Source organism: Pseudopodoces humilis, chromosome 21 (genome assembly GCF_049639895.1).
Source record: "Pseudopodoces humilis isolate 2021_Gansu_Grassland_sample_001 chromosome 21, ASM4963989v1, whole genome shotgun sequence".
Taxonomy (NCBI): domain Eukaryota; kingdom Metazoa; phylum Chordata; class Aves; order Passeriformes; family Paridae; genus Pseudopodoces; species Pseudopodoces humilis.
The window spans coordinates 5,916,700-5,930,508 of NC_142220.1; the positions used below are offsets into that span (position 1 = coordinate 5,916,700).

Genomic DNA, 13,809 nt, shown 5'->3' on the forward strand with positions numbered 1-13,809 from the left:
GCTTTCCCTGGCACTCAGCAGGCTCTCCAGGATCACAGCAACGCTCTGGGTCAGATGCAGCACCCCAGGATAGATGGGCTAGGACTGGAGGAGAGCACAAGGGCACATAAGGGAGCAGAGAACACCAGTGCTGGAGGAGGAGAGGCTATGCTTTGTGTTTAAATCCAGTTCGATCCTTTGCCAGCTGAATTGGTTTTGACAGGGCCCAGATGGGAACAGTTCATTCACATGAAGGAAAGAGCCATCACTTCCTGAAAGGCAAAGCTGACCTGGCAGAAGGCACGAGAGGGTCAGGCTGCCACACTGCAAAAAAACTGCAGCAAAAAATGTCTCTGCATGTCGGGGAAGGGGGAGCAGCTGCTTCAGGGGGGGATCTGTGCCATGGTGTGGCTCTGCCCAGGAAGGAGATAACTCTCACATACCCAAACACCTGGCCAGGTGCAGCAGATATGAAGAGATTTCTTTGTTTAAGCAAAAAGAAATGCGATATTTTGGCATAGGAACAAGGATGGAACATGCTGGTGTCCCTCTACAGTCAGGTCTCATCACGGTGGGGTCCCCACAGGAGGACATCAGGGGTAATTCTGGCTCCAAAGGCTTTGCAAGATCAACAGGCAAAGGCAGGACCAGGCTGGGAGGACAAGGTGGCAGCACCCCAGCCCAGTGGAGTTGGGAACAGCCTAGCATCCATGACCATGCTTCCCCAGATGGGATGTCTGGCCTTCATCACAGTTAATGGTTGGGCTCTTCATCACAGTTAATTCCAGTATAAGACATAATAAATGAAAAGAAATAAAGGTGGCTTAGCAAGCTCCAGCCCTTGGATGTGCTGCTGGTATCTACAACCCTACCAGACCTGATTGGACCTGAGGTTCCCTCTTGTCCACCATCCCATCACTGCTGTCCCTAACATTGCTCAGACATTTCAGGAGGAAACCCTGAGCCTTCTCCTGACCTGAGGAGTCAGAGGCTGGTGGGGCTGGAAAGTAGGAGGTTGTGGCTTCCTGCAGAAGACAGGTTTTTGGGGACAATTACAGCTCCTGGGTCTGAAGCTCACTGCATTTTTTCACCTCTGCAACAATGAATTTTTCAAGCCACAGATGCACTGGGAGACTTGTCATCTCCATTTTACTTCTCCCAGCTGACTAGCAGAAGCGTTGGCCCATGTCCCTGTGAGTCCAGCAATGGGAAAACTCATTAAGGTGTTGCCTTTCTTGGGCCACACCAAACCCATGCCAGACAAACAAGCTGGGAGGGGCCTCTGCTTCTTTCCAAGAAAATCCAGTAAATTTGATCCCTAGCTCTATCAAAAGAGGCAAAACCCCACTGTTTTCCCAAAAGTCTTGAGGCTCCTGGGGCGGGGGAGGCAAGGGCCAGCAAGAGATTCATATGTCAGAGAAACTCAGCTTGCTGGCCAGTAGCCAAGGACTTTTCATGTGGATTTCCAGCCTCAGCCAGGAGACTCTCAGATGCTGGAAGAGCCTTTAATTCAAACCAGGTGCTTCTGAAAGGAAAACACTCAGAAAGGCAAACTTGATCTCTTTCCCTCAAGAAAAAAAAAATAAAAGGTATAAAAATGAGGGCAATCGAGCACATTTCAGTGAATGATCCCTCCTGGCACAGTCTCTGTGCTCCCAGCTGCCCACTCCAGCCATGGAAACCAAAACCTCTCATGGGCTAGAGGGAGAAAAGCCAAGCTCAGCGCCCAGCAAAGGAGCCTCAGGGCATGGGCTGGTCAAAATCCACCACAAACAACTTTTGTCACCCTGCCCTGCTCTGTCCCTGAGCTGAGCATCAGCTCTCCCTCAAGCTACTGAGAGCACCAGAGGGGCTCTCTGCAGCTCGGGAGTGATCCCTACTGGGAAGCTGGGATGGACAACACCAATGGCACCAACACCAGCCAGCCCCCAGCCTTCCCTGCTGCAAACCAGCTGCTCCCCCAAATCCAGTGCTTGCCAAGCAGAGCCATAAATAACAACTGAGAAACCCAGGAGGAAGGGACCTGCCTCCCCAGACCTACCCTGCAATGACGATGAAGAAGTCCAGGCGGTTCCATGTGTCTCCCAGGTAGCATTTCTTCCCAAAAATCCCCAGCGCAATCATTTTGACGATCATTTCCACAGCAAAGAAGGCAAAGATGAAGTCATCAAAGCTCTGCAAAAGAAAGGGAGGGAGGAGGGATGCTCCTGCACACTTGCACTGAGGGAGGGAATTAGAAACTTGAGTCCAGCAAGGTCTCCTTTTGCACCTCTAAAAGCTAAACCCCTGGGAAGAAGCTGTGCTGAGAGCAGCCCTGTGTGTGTTCCCCAGCCCAGATGGTCCAACAGCACCCCCAGTGCCAGGATAACGGGACAAGGATATTTTGGGCTCTGCTTTCACTGACCACTAGATAGATGTCTGGCCTTCCCCAGGCACTGCAATAAAGGCTTGGCTAGGCTGAGGCTGGCACAGCCTGGCAGGGGCTTCGCCTGACAGCACCGCGTGTTCTCATCCGAGCACCAAAACCAGCGTTCTCCCAGTGCTGACACGACAGGCAGGACCTGCCATCCTGTGACACAACGCCACCGTGGCTGCAGCCAGCTCAGTCCTTCCATCTCCACATCGACCTGAGGCTGCTGTTGAGCTTCCAGCAGCCTCCGTACCTGGAGTATCCTGCAGCGTGGCGAGTCGCAGGCGATGTCCTCGCAGGGGTGGAACATGCCCAGCGTCACACAGTTGAGCAGGATCACCAGCATGCTGACCCTCTCAAACCACCTGCACACACCCGTCAAGGAGCCAACAGACCCACAAGTGCATCCATGAGAAGCCACAACTGGACTGGAAAAGTTTTCCTGGTCTTTAAGGCCAGGAGCAGAGCAGCTTCCCTACACTAGGCACTCTCTGGGTTTACAGCTTTAGATGCCTGCATGTGTTCTCCCCATGCTGCCATCAGTGGCTACAGCTGACGTGAAAACCACTCTAAAATGGAAGTTTCATGGCAAGAGTGCTGAGTGCTGATGTGATGGATTAAAACATTTAATTAAATGAGCGATATCAACTTTTAGAAAAAAACCTAAAAAACCCCACACCATTAATTTCCTTTCCTGGCGTTTTACGGAAAAGCACTTTAACATTACAGTTTCTATTAACCATGTCACAGCTTATCCCAGGGGTGTTTCCCTGAAGCCACTGCTTGAACTTTCATTCCCAATCCAAATTAAGACTGCCAAAACAATTAATGAACTGCCTAAAAGCCTTTAAGTGAAAGCCAGCAGAGCCCATTCCCTACCCTGCCTCCTGCCTCTCGGAGCAATTTTTAAAGAGCCGAGCTGCTGGGACAGATGTTGGATGCACTTTTGGGGCAGGATAAAGTGTGTTTCTGCAGCACATCCCCATAGGGATGCTTCAAACCTCGTACCCAATTCCTGCATCCTTCTGACAGCATTTCCAAGAGCACAGAGACGGGAAATGCAGGCACGGGTTCAGTGTGGTGCTGGGGTTATCTTCCAGCATGAAAAACACCCTCTCAGCTGCCAGAACCCACAGGCAGCAGGGCCATGCTCCTGCCTGAGTGCCAGCAGCAGCTTCTGTGCTCCAGGAAAATAAGCATGGCCCTTGTCAGACAAGAGTTTTCACTACAACACAGCGGGTGGTGTTGGGAAGCCCGTGCTGCAGCGCTGTGTGCCTGGGGAAGGGGAAGGTGAAGATGAATCAGCAGGTGCCTCCCGGTGGGGCTGGGGCTGGCAGCTCCCTGCCACCCATTCTGAGTGAATCCCTGGAAAACCACGGGGGGCTGAGTCACGGCTTGGTTGTCAGCAGTCTGGATCTTTTGATCAGGAGAAATATTTACAGGATATTGGGACAGACATTCCAGCTGTCAGGTTGGGGCTATGGGCTATTTAACCTAAATATAGTCCTGTGAGGGCAGGTATGGAGGGCAGGCAGAAGAGGGGCACTACTGAAGGGAATCCCCAACCTGAGGGGCTGGGAAGATCCTCCAGCAGAACCAGCTGTGTCCAGGGCTCTGCCAGCAAAGAACTGCAAAGCCCTTGGGAACATAAAGAATTAAAAAACACCCTGTATGATCCCAAAGGAGTGACAGAAGGAATGTCAGCTGCATGGGCTGTGCAAGATATGCAGCAGGGAAGTGAGGAGGTCCCAGGACAGCCAGGTTGGTTGGGTCAAAACCTGCAGAGACAGATGGACACGTCTCCAGACAGTCAAAGATCCATTCCAATTCTTCTGTGGCAGTGGACAAGAGCCTTCACTGGATGTGGATCTCCTCCAAACACTCCATCCCAGCTGTGGGTGCTTTGGCCCCAGTGGGCAGCTGCTGATGCTGGCTGGGGACTGCAAACTTCTGGGCAAGCAGAGATGGACATCAGCTTGGAATCACTCTGATCCCACCTCCTCCCTGTCCAAGACCCAGCACAGCCCCAATGCTCACCCAGGGCAGCTGAGCAGAGCCAAGCCCAGCACAGCCCCAAGTCCAGCACAGAGGAATGAGCAAGGGCTGAAATGGAAGAGCACGGGATGGCACCAAAGACACCCTCCCTGTCCTTCCCTGGCATGCCTCAGATGCCCCTCAATACTCATTAGAGTGCTGCCACTGATGCCAGTGACTAACTGCAAGTGGAAGAAAGCCAGGAGAGTGCAGACCCCCAAGACGTCACAGCCTGCCACACATAGGGCACCAGCTGTGGCCAGCAGGGAGATTTGGGGACCAGCAGGGAGATTTGGGGACCCGCAGGGAGATTTGGGGACCAGCACCACATCTGTACCCCCAGGAGGGTCCCTGTGGTGCAGCCAGCATCACCTGCCTGCCCAAAGACACTGCCCTGGGCCAGAACCTCCCGTCTTGGCACAGCCACAGCCTCCCCCACGCTGCCCAGCCTGGCTATGGTGAAGGTGCCCCCATCCTGTCCTGGGCTGACCTCCCCACATCCCACTTTGTCCTGCAGGAACAAACATCTGCAGGCAGGAAAACAGCCTGGAGAGGGAGGGGGACCCAGGGAGCAGGTGGGGTGTTTATTTGCTGACGGCAGAGGTTTTTTACCCCAAATTTAACTGCAGACTACTTATCAGCACATTGCTCCCTGAAGCATATACATTTCAGTCCAATATAACACTTCACCCTGATTAAATATTCCCGGGACAGGCACCCCAGCAGTGCCGAGGGCAGTATGTTAATGTGCAGCCGAGAGATCAGAAGGCTGGGGGGGGGGGGGGGTTGGGTTTTTTTTTTTTCCTCTTTTTTATTTTCCCCGGCTGAGTGAAAATTCAAGCTCTTTCTTCTGCTAATGGGATTTTCAGAGGCACACAAAGTGCTGCTGGCTATGGCTTTGTACCGACCCTCCTTTGAGCCGAGAGGCTGACAAAGGGAAACTCTTCAATTAGCAAAAGTAGAAGGTGCTTTTTTGAATGCCTCTCACTGCTGAAGTGCAGGCAGGGAAGGGGCAAAGGAGCTCTGGGGAAGCACCGGGGACAGAGTTGATCCCTGGCCAGCAGCTGAGGTGAGGAGGAGACTACCTGAAAGGAGGAGCAGAGGTGGCATTGCCACCACCCCAGTGTTGAGCTGAGCCTACAGCCTTCACTGCATCAGATAAATATTTGCTGGGAGCAGAGCTGGCCCTCAGGGTCCTGCCTCCTCCTCACACCAAGCAGGGCTGATATTTAAAATAAAAAAGATTTATAATGGGGTTTCATGCCCATACAGAAGGTGATCACCCCATCCACCCCATCCCATGGGGGTCAGAAAGTCACCACTTTTAAGGGTCACTCACTCATCCCAGCGTGTTCTTAAAAATCCACATTTTTATGATCAACGCGCTCAGGCAAGCAGCCAAAATCCTCAGAGATTCTTTTCAACTAAAAAAAACCTGTTTCTGCCACACAGAAATTTGCAGTAACGCTTCCGTTGTAACCTGACTTAAAATTCATAAGACAGAGAGAACAAAAAAAAAAAAAAAAAAGAAGGAAAATTTCCAGAAGTCACTTGCTTGTTACAAAAGGAGACTTTTCACAGAGCAAGAGCCCCCAGCCCCTTCCCAGCACTCCCAGTGCCACCTGCCTGTGCTCCACAGCACCTGACCTTTTGTAATTAAGAGTCCCAGATTCAATTAGCCAGTACTACCCAGCCTAACATAATTAAAAGAGAAAGATATTGCATTATGCTTGCTATGATGTGGTTGCAGAAGTTTGGATCAAATTCAAGAGTGAGTGAATTAAACGGGGATCTGTTGCCCGAGGGCAGCAGTCACCAGGTGATGCGCTCTGTCCTCCGAGCAGCCAGAGCACCTGCACTGCTCCTGCTGGGCTCTGGGCTGGGGAGGAGGTACCTGTGTGCCCCAGAGATGGGGGTCCCTTTCCCTGGGGGAACTGCCACTGACTGAGCCGAGTTTGGAGGGGAGAGTTTGGTGACACTCTGCAGGGACACACGCTCTTCTATGAGATTAATATTCATTTCTTCTTTTGATGCTTTACTATCCCCAGGTAGCTCCCACCATTCCCCCTCTTCCCTGACCTCTCCTCCAACTCTCCTTCCAGGCAGAAGCTCCCAGGACAGGTGCTGCTGTCCTGGCCCTGCTGGGAAGTGGGGTGGGACAGCCCTGTGTCCCCACCCTGTGATGGGAGCAGGGCTCCGTGGCCAAGGCTGGGGGCAACCCTGGAGCACCTGGGGCTGCACGTCTGTGCCAGGCAATGAAACTCAACCACAGCAATGCATAAACCCCCCCAGATCCACACAGGTGACACTGGGCTCTCTCTGCTGCCTGTTTTTTAGGGCAAGGAGTCATTTTTTGGACCCAGGGATCGTATCCAGGACCGAGTCCCTCATCAGCCCACAGCCGTCACTTCTGTGCCAGGAGAAGCCCTCACTCACTGGGAGAGTGGCTGGGATTTGACAAATGTGTGGAAAGCACTGGCAAGGCCTGGAATTTTTTGTGCAAATGTGATGTGAAAATTGGGTTGAAATGACAGCCTTCCCCTGCAGTGTCACCAAGTCCCACCAGCTTAGGAGTGACACCGGGATAAGCTGCAGACATTAATAAGAGTGGAGTTTTTGGCTTCATTCATATCATCAGTTCCAGAAATAGCCCTTTTGACAGAAGCATAATGGCACTTCCAGGGCCTGGCCTTTGGGGGGTTGGGAGTAGGGAGGGACTAAAATCCTAAAACATTAATTTAGGCTGTTTGCAAGGGAAGTTAAAAGTCTTCAGAATTAATCTGCCTCATAGATGGAAATAATAACCCCTTCCCAGGTCTGCCTCTGACTGCACCAAGCCAACAGGAAAAGGCTCTTCATGTCATGCCCAGTTAAAGGTTACAGTATTCCCATCACAGTCCTGGACATTTAATTAGACTTATTTTTTTCCTACCACATTCCTTTGAGAGCTGGCAAACCGGCCTCTGTATTTTGCTTTTAGCATTTGCAGGAGGTATTTCCACCTCTGTAGATGCAGCAATGCCAGAGGTGCTCTCAAAGTATCTCTACCCAGTGAATCCAATTCCCTGAGCTGCAGCCAAGCACTGGCAGGGATCTGCCCCCTACTCAGTGTAACAGGGTCTCTACCCTACAGCTTTCCCCCCCAGATGCTTTTCCAGGCCTGCTCCCACTTATCCCTCTGAGGGACACAAGCATAGGGTGAAGCAGGGAAGGTGCTGCAGGTTTAGAGCCCTTCCTGCAGCATCCCAGCACCACAGAAGCAGCAGATGTGCTTTTCCCTGGCAGGAGGGAAGAGCCAGAGCGGGCAGGGCAGCCCCGGCACGCTCAGGGCACACGTGTGTGATGGAGCACTTGCCTCCAGCCCTGCAGTCTGCAGGGATTTGTGCCAGGCAAGTCCCATCACCGGGGCATTCCTGGAAAGCAAAGCTGAGAGGCTCCTCCAGTGGGGCTGCACAGAGGGGTTTAAAAATTCAAGCACTTCTCAGAGCGTTTCCATTTCCACCGCGTGGCCATCTGCCCCATCCTGGGTCACTGCAGCTGGCAGGCTGAGGACACACTGCCAGGAGCTGGCATGACCCCACTGAGCCTGGCATATCTCCATCCACAGAATCTGAGCCAGGAAAAAGCCAGGCAGGACCATCCCTGCCTCATCACTGCTTTGCAGCTCTTCAAAACCGCTTCCCTCCCAGCACAGACAGACCCAGGAGGTTCTTTTAATTTGTGCAGCGTCACAATTAAACCTGGGAAACCAAAACAGGGTGATTATTCATGGCAGTGTTTTTGGAAATGTCATCCCTAAATCATTTTGGCTTGCAGATGTTCAAAGGGACGCACTGCTGGCTGCTTCCCTCTGCCGTGAAAGACAGCGCTCTGCTCCCATCCTGGTGGGACCACGGAGCCCCCAGCGGCCCCGTAACACATAAAAGAGACTGTAAAGCCCAAAAGTGGAGAGAAAGGGAGGAAAAGGCAGCAATCATCATTCTTGTCCCAAGGACTTGAAATCAGCAGTGTCAGCTGCAGGCAGAGATGCTCTCCTCAGTCTGTGAGATGCAGCTGCCTCTGAAGGGAGAGGCAGGATTTGCTCAGCAGTGTGGAGAAGCCCTGTTCAGCCACCAGGTGATGAGGCAAAGAATGATGCCATGTTTAGAGGGAATGAAGAGTGACAAAAAAGGTTGGTTGGTAAAAAAAACCAACTGAAACCCTGATGAAGTTCTTATTCCTCTTACAGTTTCGGTATTGTTTCCTGGTAACCTTTAGATTTCTACTTTGAGGGCTTTTTTCCAGCAACCAAAAGTGTTTAAAATCTTATTGCTTAAAGAGAGAGGGAAAAAAAAAAATGAAGATAAAAAAAATCCTGCAAGCTGAGTGACTTGCATAATCACCAAACTTCAGGAACTGGAGCTTTTAAGAAAAGCCTTACATATCACTTACAATTAACTCCTGAGCTGGGAGGGCTCAGCTGCTGACAGCCTGGCCCTGGGACCAGCATCTACAAGGATGGGTGCTTTAAATAATATATAATATAATCTATAATATAATAAATAATAAATAATAAATAATAAATGTTATTATATTATATAATATGATATAATTTGATAAAAAATGATATAATTTGTTATAATTTGATATAATATATTATATTATATTATATATGCTAGGATATGCTAGGATATGCTAGGATATGATATAATTAATATAATATAAATAATAAAATATAATGCAATATAATATAATATAATATAATATAATATAATATATAATATAATATAATATAATATAATATAATATAATATAATATAATATAATATAATATAATATAATATAATATAATATAATATAATATAATATAATATAATATAATATAATATAATATTCAAGAGCACTTTAGGCTAAATTTATTTTGGCTTCTCATCCCAGTTCTCCCCTCCTCCTCATGCCTGCCTCAGCACCAAGAGCAGTGACCAAAAGAACAGCCCAAATGAACTGGTGCACTGGTCCAGCAGGATGGGTCAGGTGGGAGCCCCACCAGCTCCTTCACCAGCCAAAGCCATGTGCTGGGACCCTAACTCCCACTGCCCTGCATCTCCTGGAGAGAAGAATCACCTCCTGTGACAGAGACAGGGGATGGGCTCCCTCCCAGCAGCTCACACATGGCATTAACAAAGATGTTGTCATGATCAGTAAAATCCTTCCTAGTTGCCAGGTCTTCCCCAGGGAGACTGGGGCTATCAGTTAAAATACTCTCAATAAGCCAAAGCCATTGCTGAGGCTCAATAACTTATTTAAGACCATTTCTTGCCCCCCACCCCAACCTTATAAAGTGCACAGTGGAGGGATATGAAACCCCCAAATATATCTATTTAAACTCACTCACTGTAAACTTAATAGAACCTGCCCCTAACACTCAGCAGTGCCAGTTGCTCTCCAGGACACATCCACAACACCCACCAGTGCCACCTCCTCACGATGCACAGCCCCAGCCACACTCCAGGATGGAGAAAAACTAATGGGAACCCAGGGAAATGCTGCAGCATGGGCAGATGCATCTTCCCCTGCTGCTCACTCAGAGTGGCACTGGTGCCAGAGGCATCTCTTCCTCACTAAGGGACTCCGGATATTTGGGATGCTATTAAGTTTCTGCCATCCATGATTCTGCTTGCTGCTACACTTAAGACAAAAACTGTTATGCAAGGCTGCCTAAACAAGTTGCAGCGAAATCTTTGTAACATCCTACACCGACACATAGTTGGGATATGTCACATATTTGTCTTATTTTGTTCCTTCTTTGTCCTTTTTTTAGTCTCCTTCTACTTTTTCCCCCTTGGAAGTACGCTGGTTCCCATGGAAACAGTGATGTTATGGGTATGGACAGAGCTCCAGTGACGTCCACAAGTTCAGCATAAAAGCAGATTTATGTAACAGTTGGTGAAATGAAGGAATGGAAGGGATGGCTCTGCATGGCCACACATGTGGCATCGGGGCTGCCCTGCCAAGGAAGATCGCTGCTCAGACAATTCACACTGGAGGAGGAAGGAATGACAGGACAGGGAGGAGTTCCCAGACTCATGGAAAGATGGATGAGGATAAAACTGGTCCTAAGCATACTTATCTATATAAATTTTTTATCAATTTTTTTTTTTATTTATATCTTAATATTGATGCATTTCCTTGAAGAGCATCTCTCACCCTCTGCTGCTGGAGCAGTGGGTAGATGAGATCCAGGGTACCAATCCTGGGAACAGAAACTCTCCTGCCTGCACACACTGGGAGCTGCAGAAGCACAGCCTGATCCTCGCTGCTGCCCCAGCCCCATCACCAGCTGGCAGTGCCTGGCTCCATGGCCAGGGAAGGAGATCCCCTCTGAGCCAGACCTGCCTGAAGCAGGAATGGGATCATCAGCAGGAGGCTCCTGCAGGCTTCAAAGCCTGAGCAAATCAGGCACATTTCCTCTTTTTTGCAAACCTGTGATTTAAATCCCTTCCTAGGGCAGCACACAGATGGAGGGGATGTCTCTCCTCCTCCTCCTCTGCCATCAGTCCCCGAGGAAGAAGCCTGAACGGATTCCAAACTGAGGCACTGCCATGCCCAGAGACACACCACCTTGAACCCCCACTTCCCAGAGGCTTGGCTGGCAGGCACCACACTGCACAGAGCCAAAAGCTCCAAAAATCAATGTATTAATAAAGCCAGGGAAGTGACAGGTTGATTACAGTCCCACTGCAACCCAGGGATGTGCTGGGGAGAACAAGCCTGTGCTAATTGTCCTGGCAGCTCCTCCACTTCCCTTCCCTGACAAGCTCACTCTCTGCTCCCTCCAACATTGGGTTAACCCTTCTTGGCCAGGAAAACTCTGTGCCCACACCTGCAGAGCCAAAATATTCCTTGTGGAGTCAAAGTATTCCCTGTGAAGATCTGCAGCCTGCAGATCACAGGTGAAACAGGATCTCTGCCTCCCTCCCCATGGGACCACTCTCCCCCCAGCCACATCCCACCGACCTCTGAGCCCCCAAAATCCCACGAGCTCAAACCAAATCCCAGCCTATTAAACATAAACAAAGTGCATGAAGGATTCCTCCAGGGCAGGGAATGTCATCAGGGCAGTGCAGTAGGTCTGCAGGATCACCACAACCTCTGCTAATTAATCCAGCACATCCCTAATCACCCAGACAAGTGGATGGCAGGATGGCAGCGAGTGAGGACCACAAAACCCGGTGAACATGGGGAGAAACAGCAATTACAGCTGGTCTGCATGTTCCCTGCAGCAATCCCAGCTGGATCTCGGGCAGAGGGAGAGGGAATTCCCTCTGCTGACTGAGGGCCAAGGGGAAAGCTCAGAAGAAGAGCTCTTGGTGAGCAAGCTAAACAAACAAGCCCATTTCCATCCCAGACACATGGCCTGTTTTTACCCTGCCCTGGCCTTCCACTCATTCCCATTCACTCAGAGACACTGGGCAGGGGATGCTCATGTGCAGACTGTGACAGACAGGGAAATTATGGCACAGGGAGGGAACCCTCCTGGAGAGGCAGAGCATCCTACCCTGAAGCACAGCATAGCCCTCACCAGCAGATCCCACACTACCAGACCCACAGTGTCATCACCAAGAAGTCCCAAAAGGCAAAGAGGAGTGGGGACATTCCATCCATCCTCTTTCATCAAGCAGAGAAATGTGTCCAATGCACTGAGGCAAACACCTTCCAAGGCCCCTAGAGAAGCTCAGGCTCTGGGGTTTGTCCATCTGCACTCCCCAAATGGGCAGTGTGGGTCCTGGGGGAGGAAAAGGGATGCAGGAGGAGAGGCAGAGTCCTGGCTGCAGTGGCTCCAAGAGCAGCCAAAAGCACCCAGCTGATGGCCACAGCTGCACCCTTTGTGTGCCCAGCACAGTGTTTCGATTGCAAAAGGGTACAAGCTCAAAGTCCCTGAGGAAACCGGGCCAAGCCCTACAAAAAGGTCAGAGGACAAATCCAAGGACAAACCCAGAGTAACTGTAAGCCTATGGAACAAACCAGGGCAGAAGGGCTAGAGGGCCCCTTCTCATCACATCTGAAGGGTCCAAATGGATTAAAGCAGAGTTTGGGGGCACAGACCCATGGCCCCACACCTTCTCTTTCCCCCTTCACTGCTGCTCTGACCTGGGGACGCTGGCCTGGGGTTCCCCAGGAGTTTCTGAGGGCAATGCCTGACTTGCTGTGACTGGAAGGGTGAGCTGAGGGAGAGCCTCCTCTGAGGAAACCTTTCCCTGGGAGCTGTCCCCGACCAGGGGACAACCAAGCCCTTCCCAGTTACTGGTTGACATTAGCCAATGCTGGGTACAAGTTTCTGGTCAGAGTGTTGCTGGAGAAATTCAGCTTTGAGGTGACTCAAGCCACCCACCAATTTTACCCAGCTGCAATCAGTGGGAAAAAGGATATTAAAGAAACTATGTTTACAAAATCTGAACATGATGATGATTTTCCAAATGGCCTGCTAAAGCGTTTGATTTAGAAACTGAGCCAATGCTTCCTTTCTGAAAAAAAAAAAAAAAAATCAATGTAAAATACAATATTTTGTTGCAGGTTAAGTACTAATTAGACTGGAACACTTTGAGTTTTGAAGTCTACAATCAATAAGAAAATAAGAAAAATAGCAGTTTTCAGTGAAAGCAACACAGAGCTTTCACAATGGGGATGAGTGGCAAGAAGGGCATTCTGCAGGCGGGGAAGTGGAGGTCAAGGCTACCCCAGCCCACAATCCCTGCCTTTTTCCCTGCATGGAAGAGGCTGCAGCCAGTCCACAACTGCACTGGGAGATGCTGGTGCACCTGACTCAGTTTTTGAGGTGTCTACAAGGAACACTTGTCTGCGGGAATGGAAAAATCCAGACACCACGTCAAGATCCTGCAGTGACTAAAATCCATCCCAGGCTTATGTGAAACAGCCAGGAGCAGGAAGCTGCTCTCCCCAGGGCTGAGCCATTGTGGCAGCAGGAGCTGGAGCAGGCTGTGGGGCTCAGCAGGGTTGGGTGTTTGGTCCACCTGAACCCATGGCAGGAACTCATGGATTAGCATCTCACTGGCAGAGGAGGAGGAGGGACGTGGTAGAGGAAGGAAGAAGCAGGAGGGTAGGGTTGGGATGGTGGTCAGTATGGGAGCCAAGCTTTGCTGTGGCACTTGCATGGACACAGGGGATGCCACCCCAGTCTCACACACCCACACAGCTGCAGCCAGGGCAAACAGGACAAGACCAAAAGCAGGATTCACCCCACGTGCTCCAGCCCAAACCTTGGCCTGCACTCGGAAGTGATGTCCTATAGACACCACACCCCACTGCCCAAATAACAAAGGTAGACCTGGAGGGAAGGCGTACAGCCCCAAGAAGCAGCAGGGACTCCACTGCAGGCTTTGCATGAT

At 50.4% G+C, this 13,809-nt stretch overlaps 1 protein-coding gene across 8 annotated transcripts in view; it reads right to left on the minus strand.

Moving 5' to 3' along the window:
* The window catches only part of CACNA1G (calcium voltage-gated channel subunit alpha1 G), a 144,715-nt gene that overhangs the window by 97,243 nt on the left and 33,663 nt on the right, over positions 1-13,809 (minus strand). For all 8 annotated transcript variants that reach the window (XM_088065504.1, XM_088065503.1, XM_088065502.1 and 5 more), the window contains exons 2-3: positions 2,643-2,754; positions 2,021-2,154 (exon numbers count right to left, since the gene is read on the minus strand). In XM_088065504.1, coding sequence (XP_087921630.1) covers positions 2,021-2,154; positions 2,643-2,754 — 246 coding nt within the window. The remainder of the gene's footprint in view (positions 1-2,020; positions 2,155-2,642; positions 2,755-13,809) is intronic.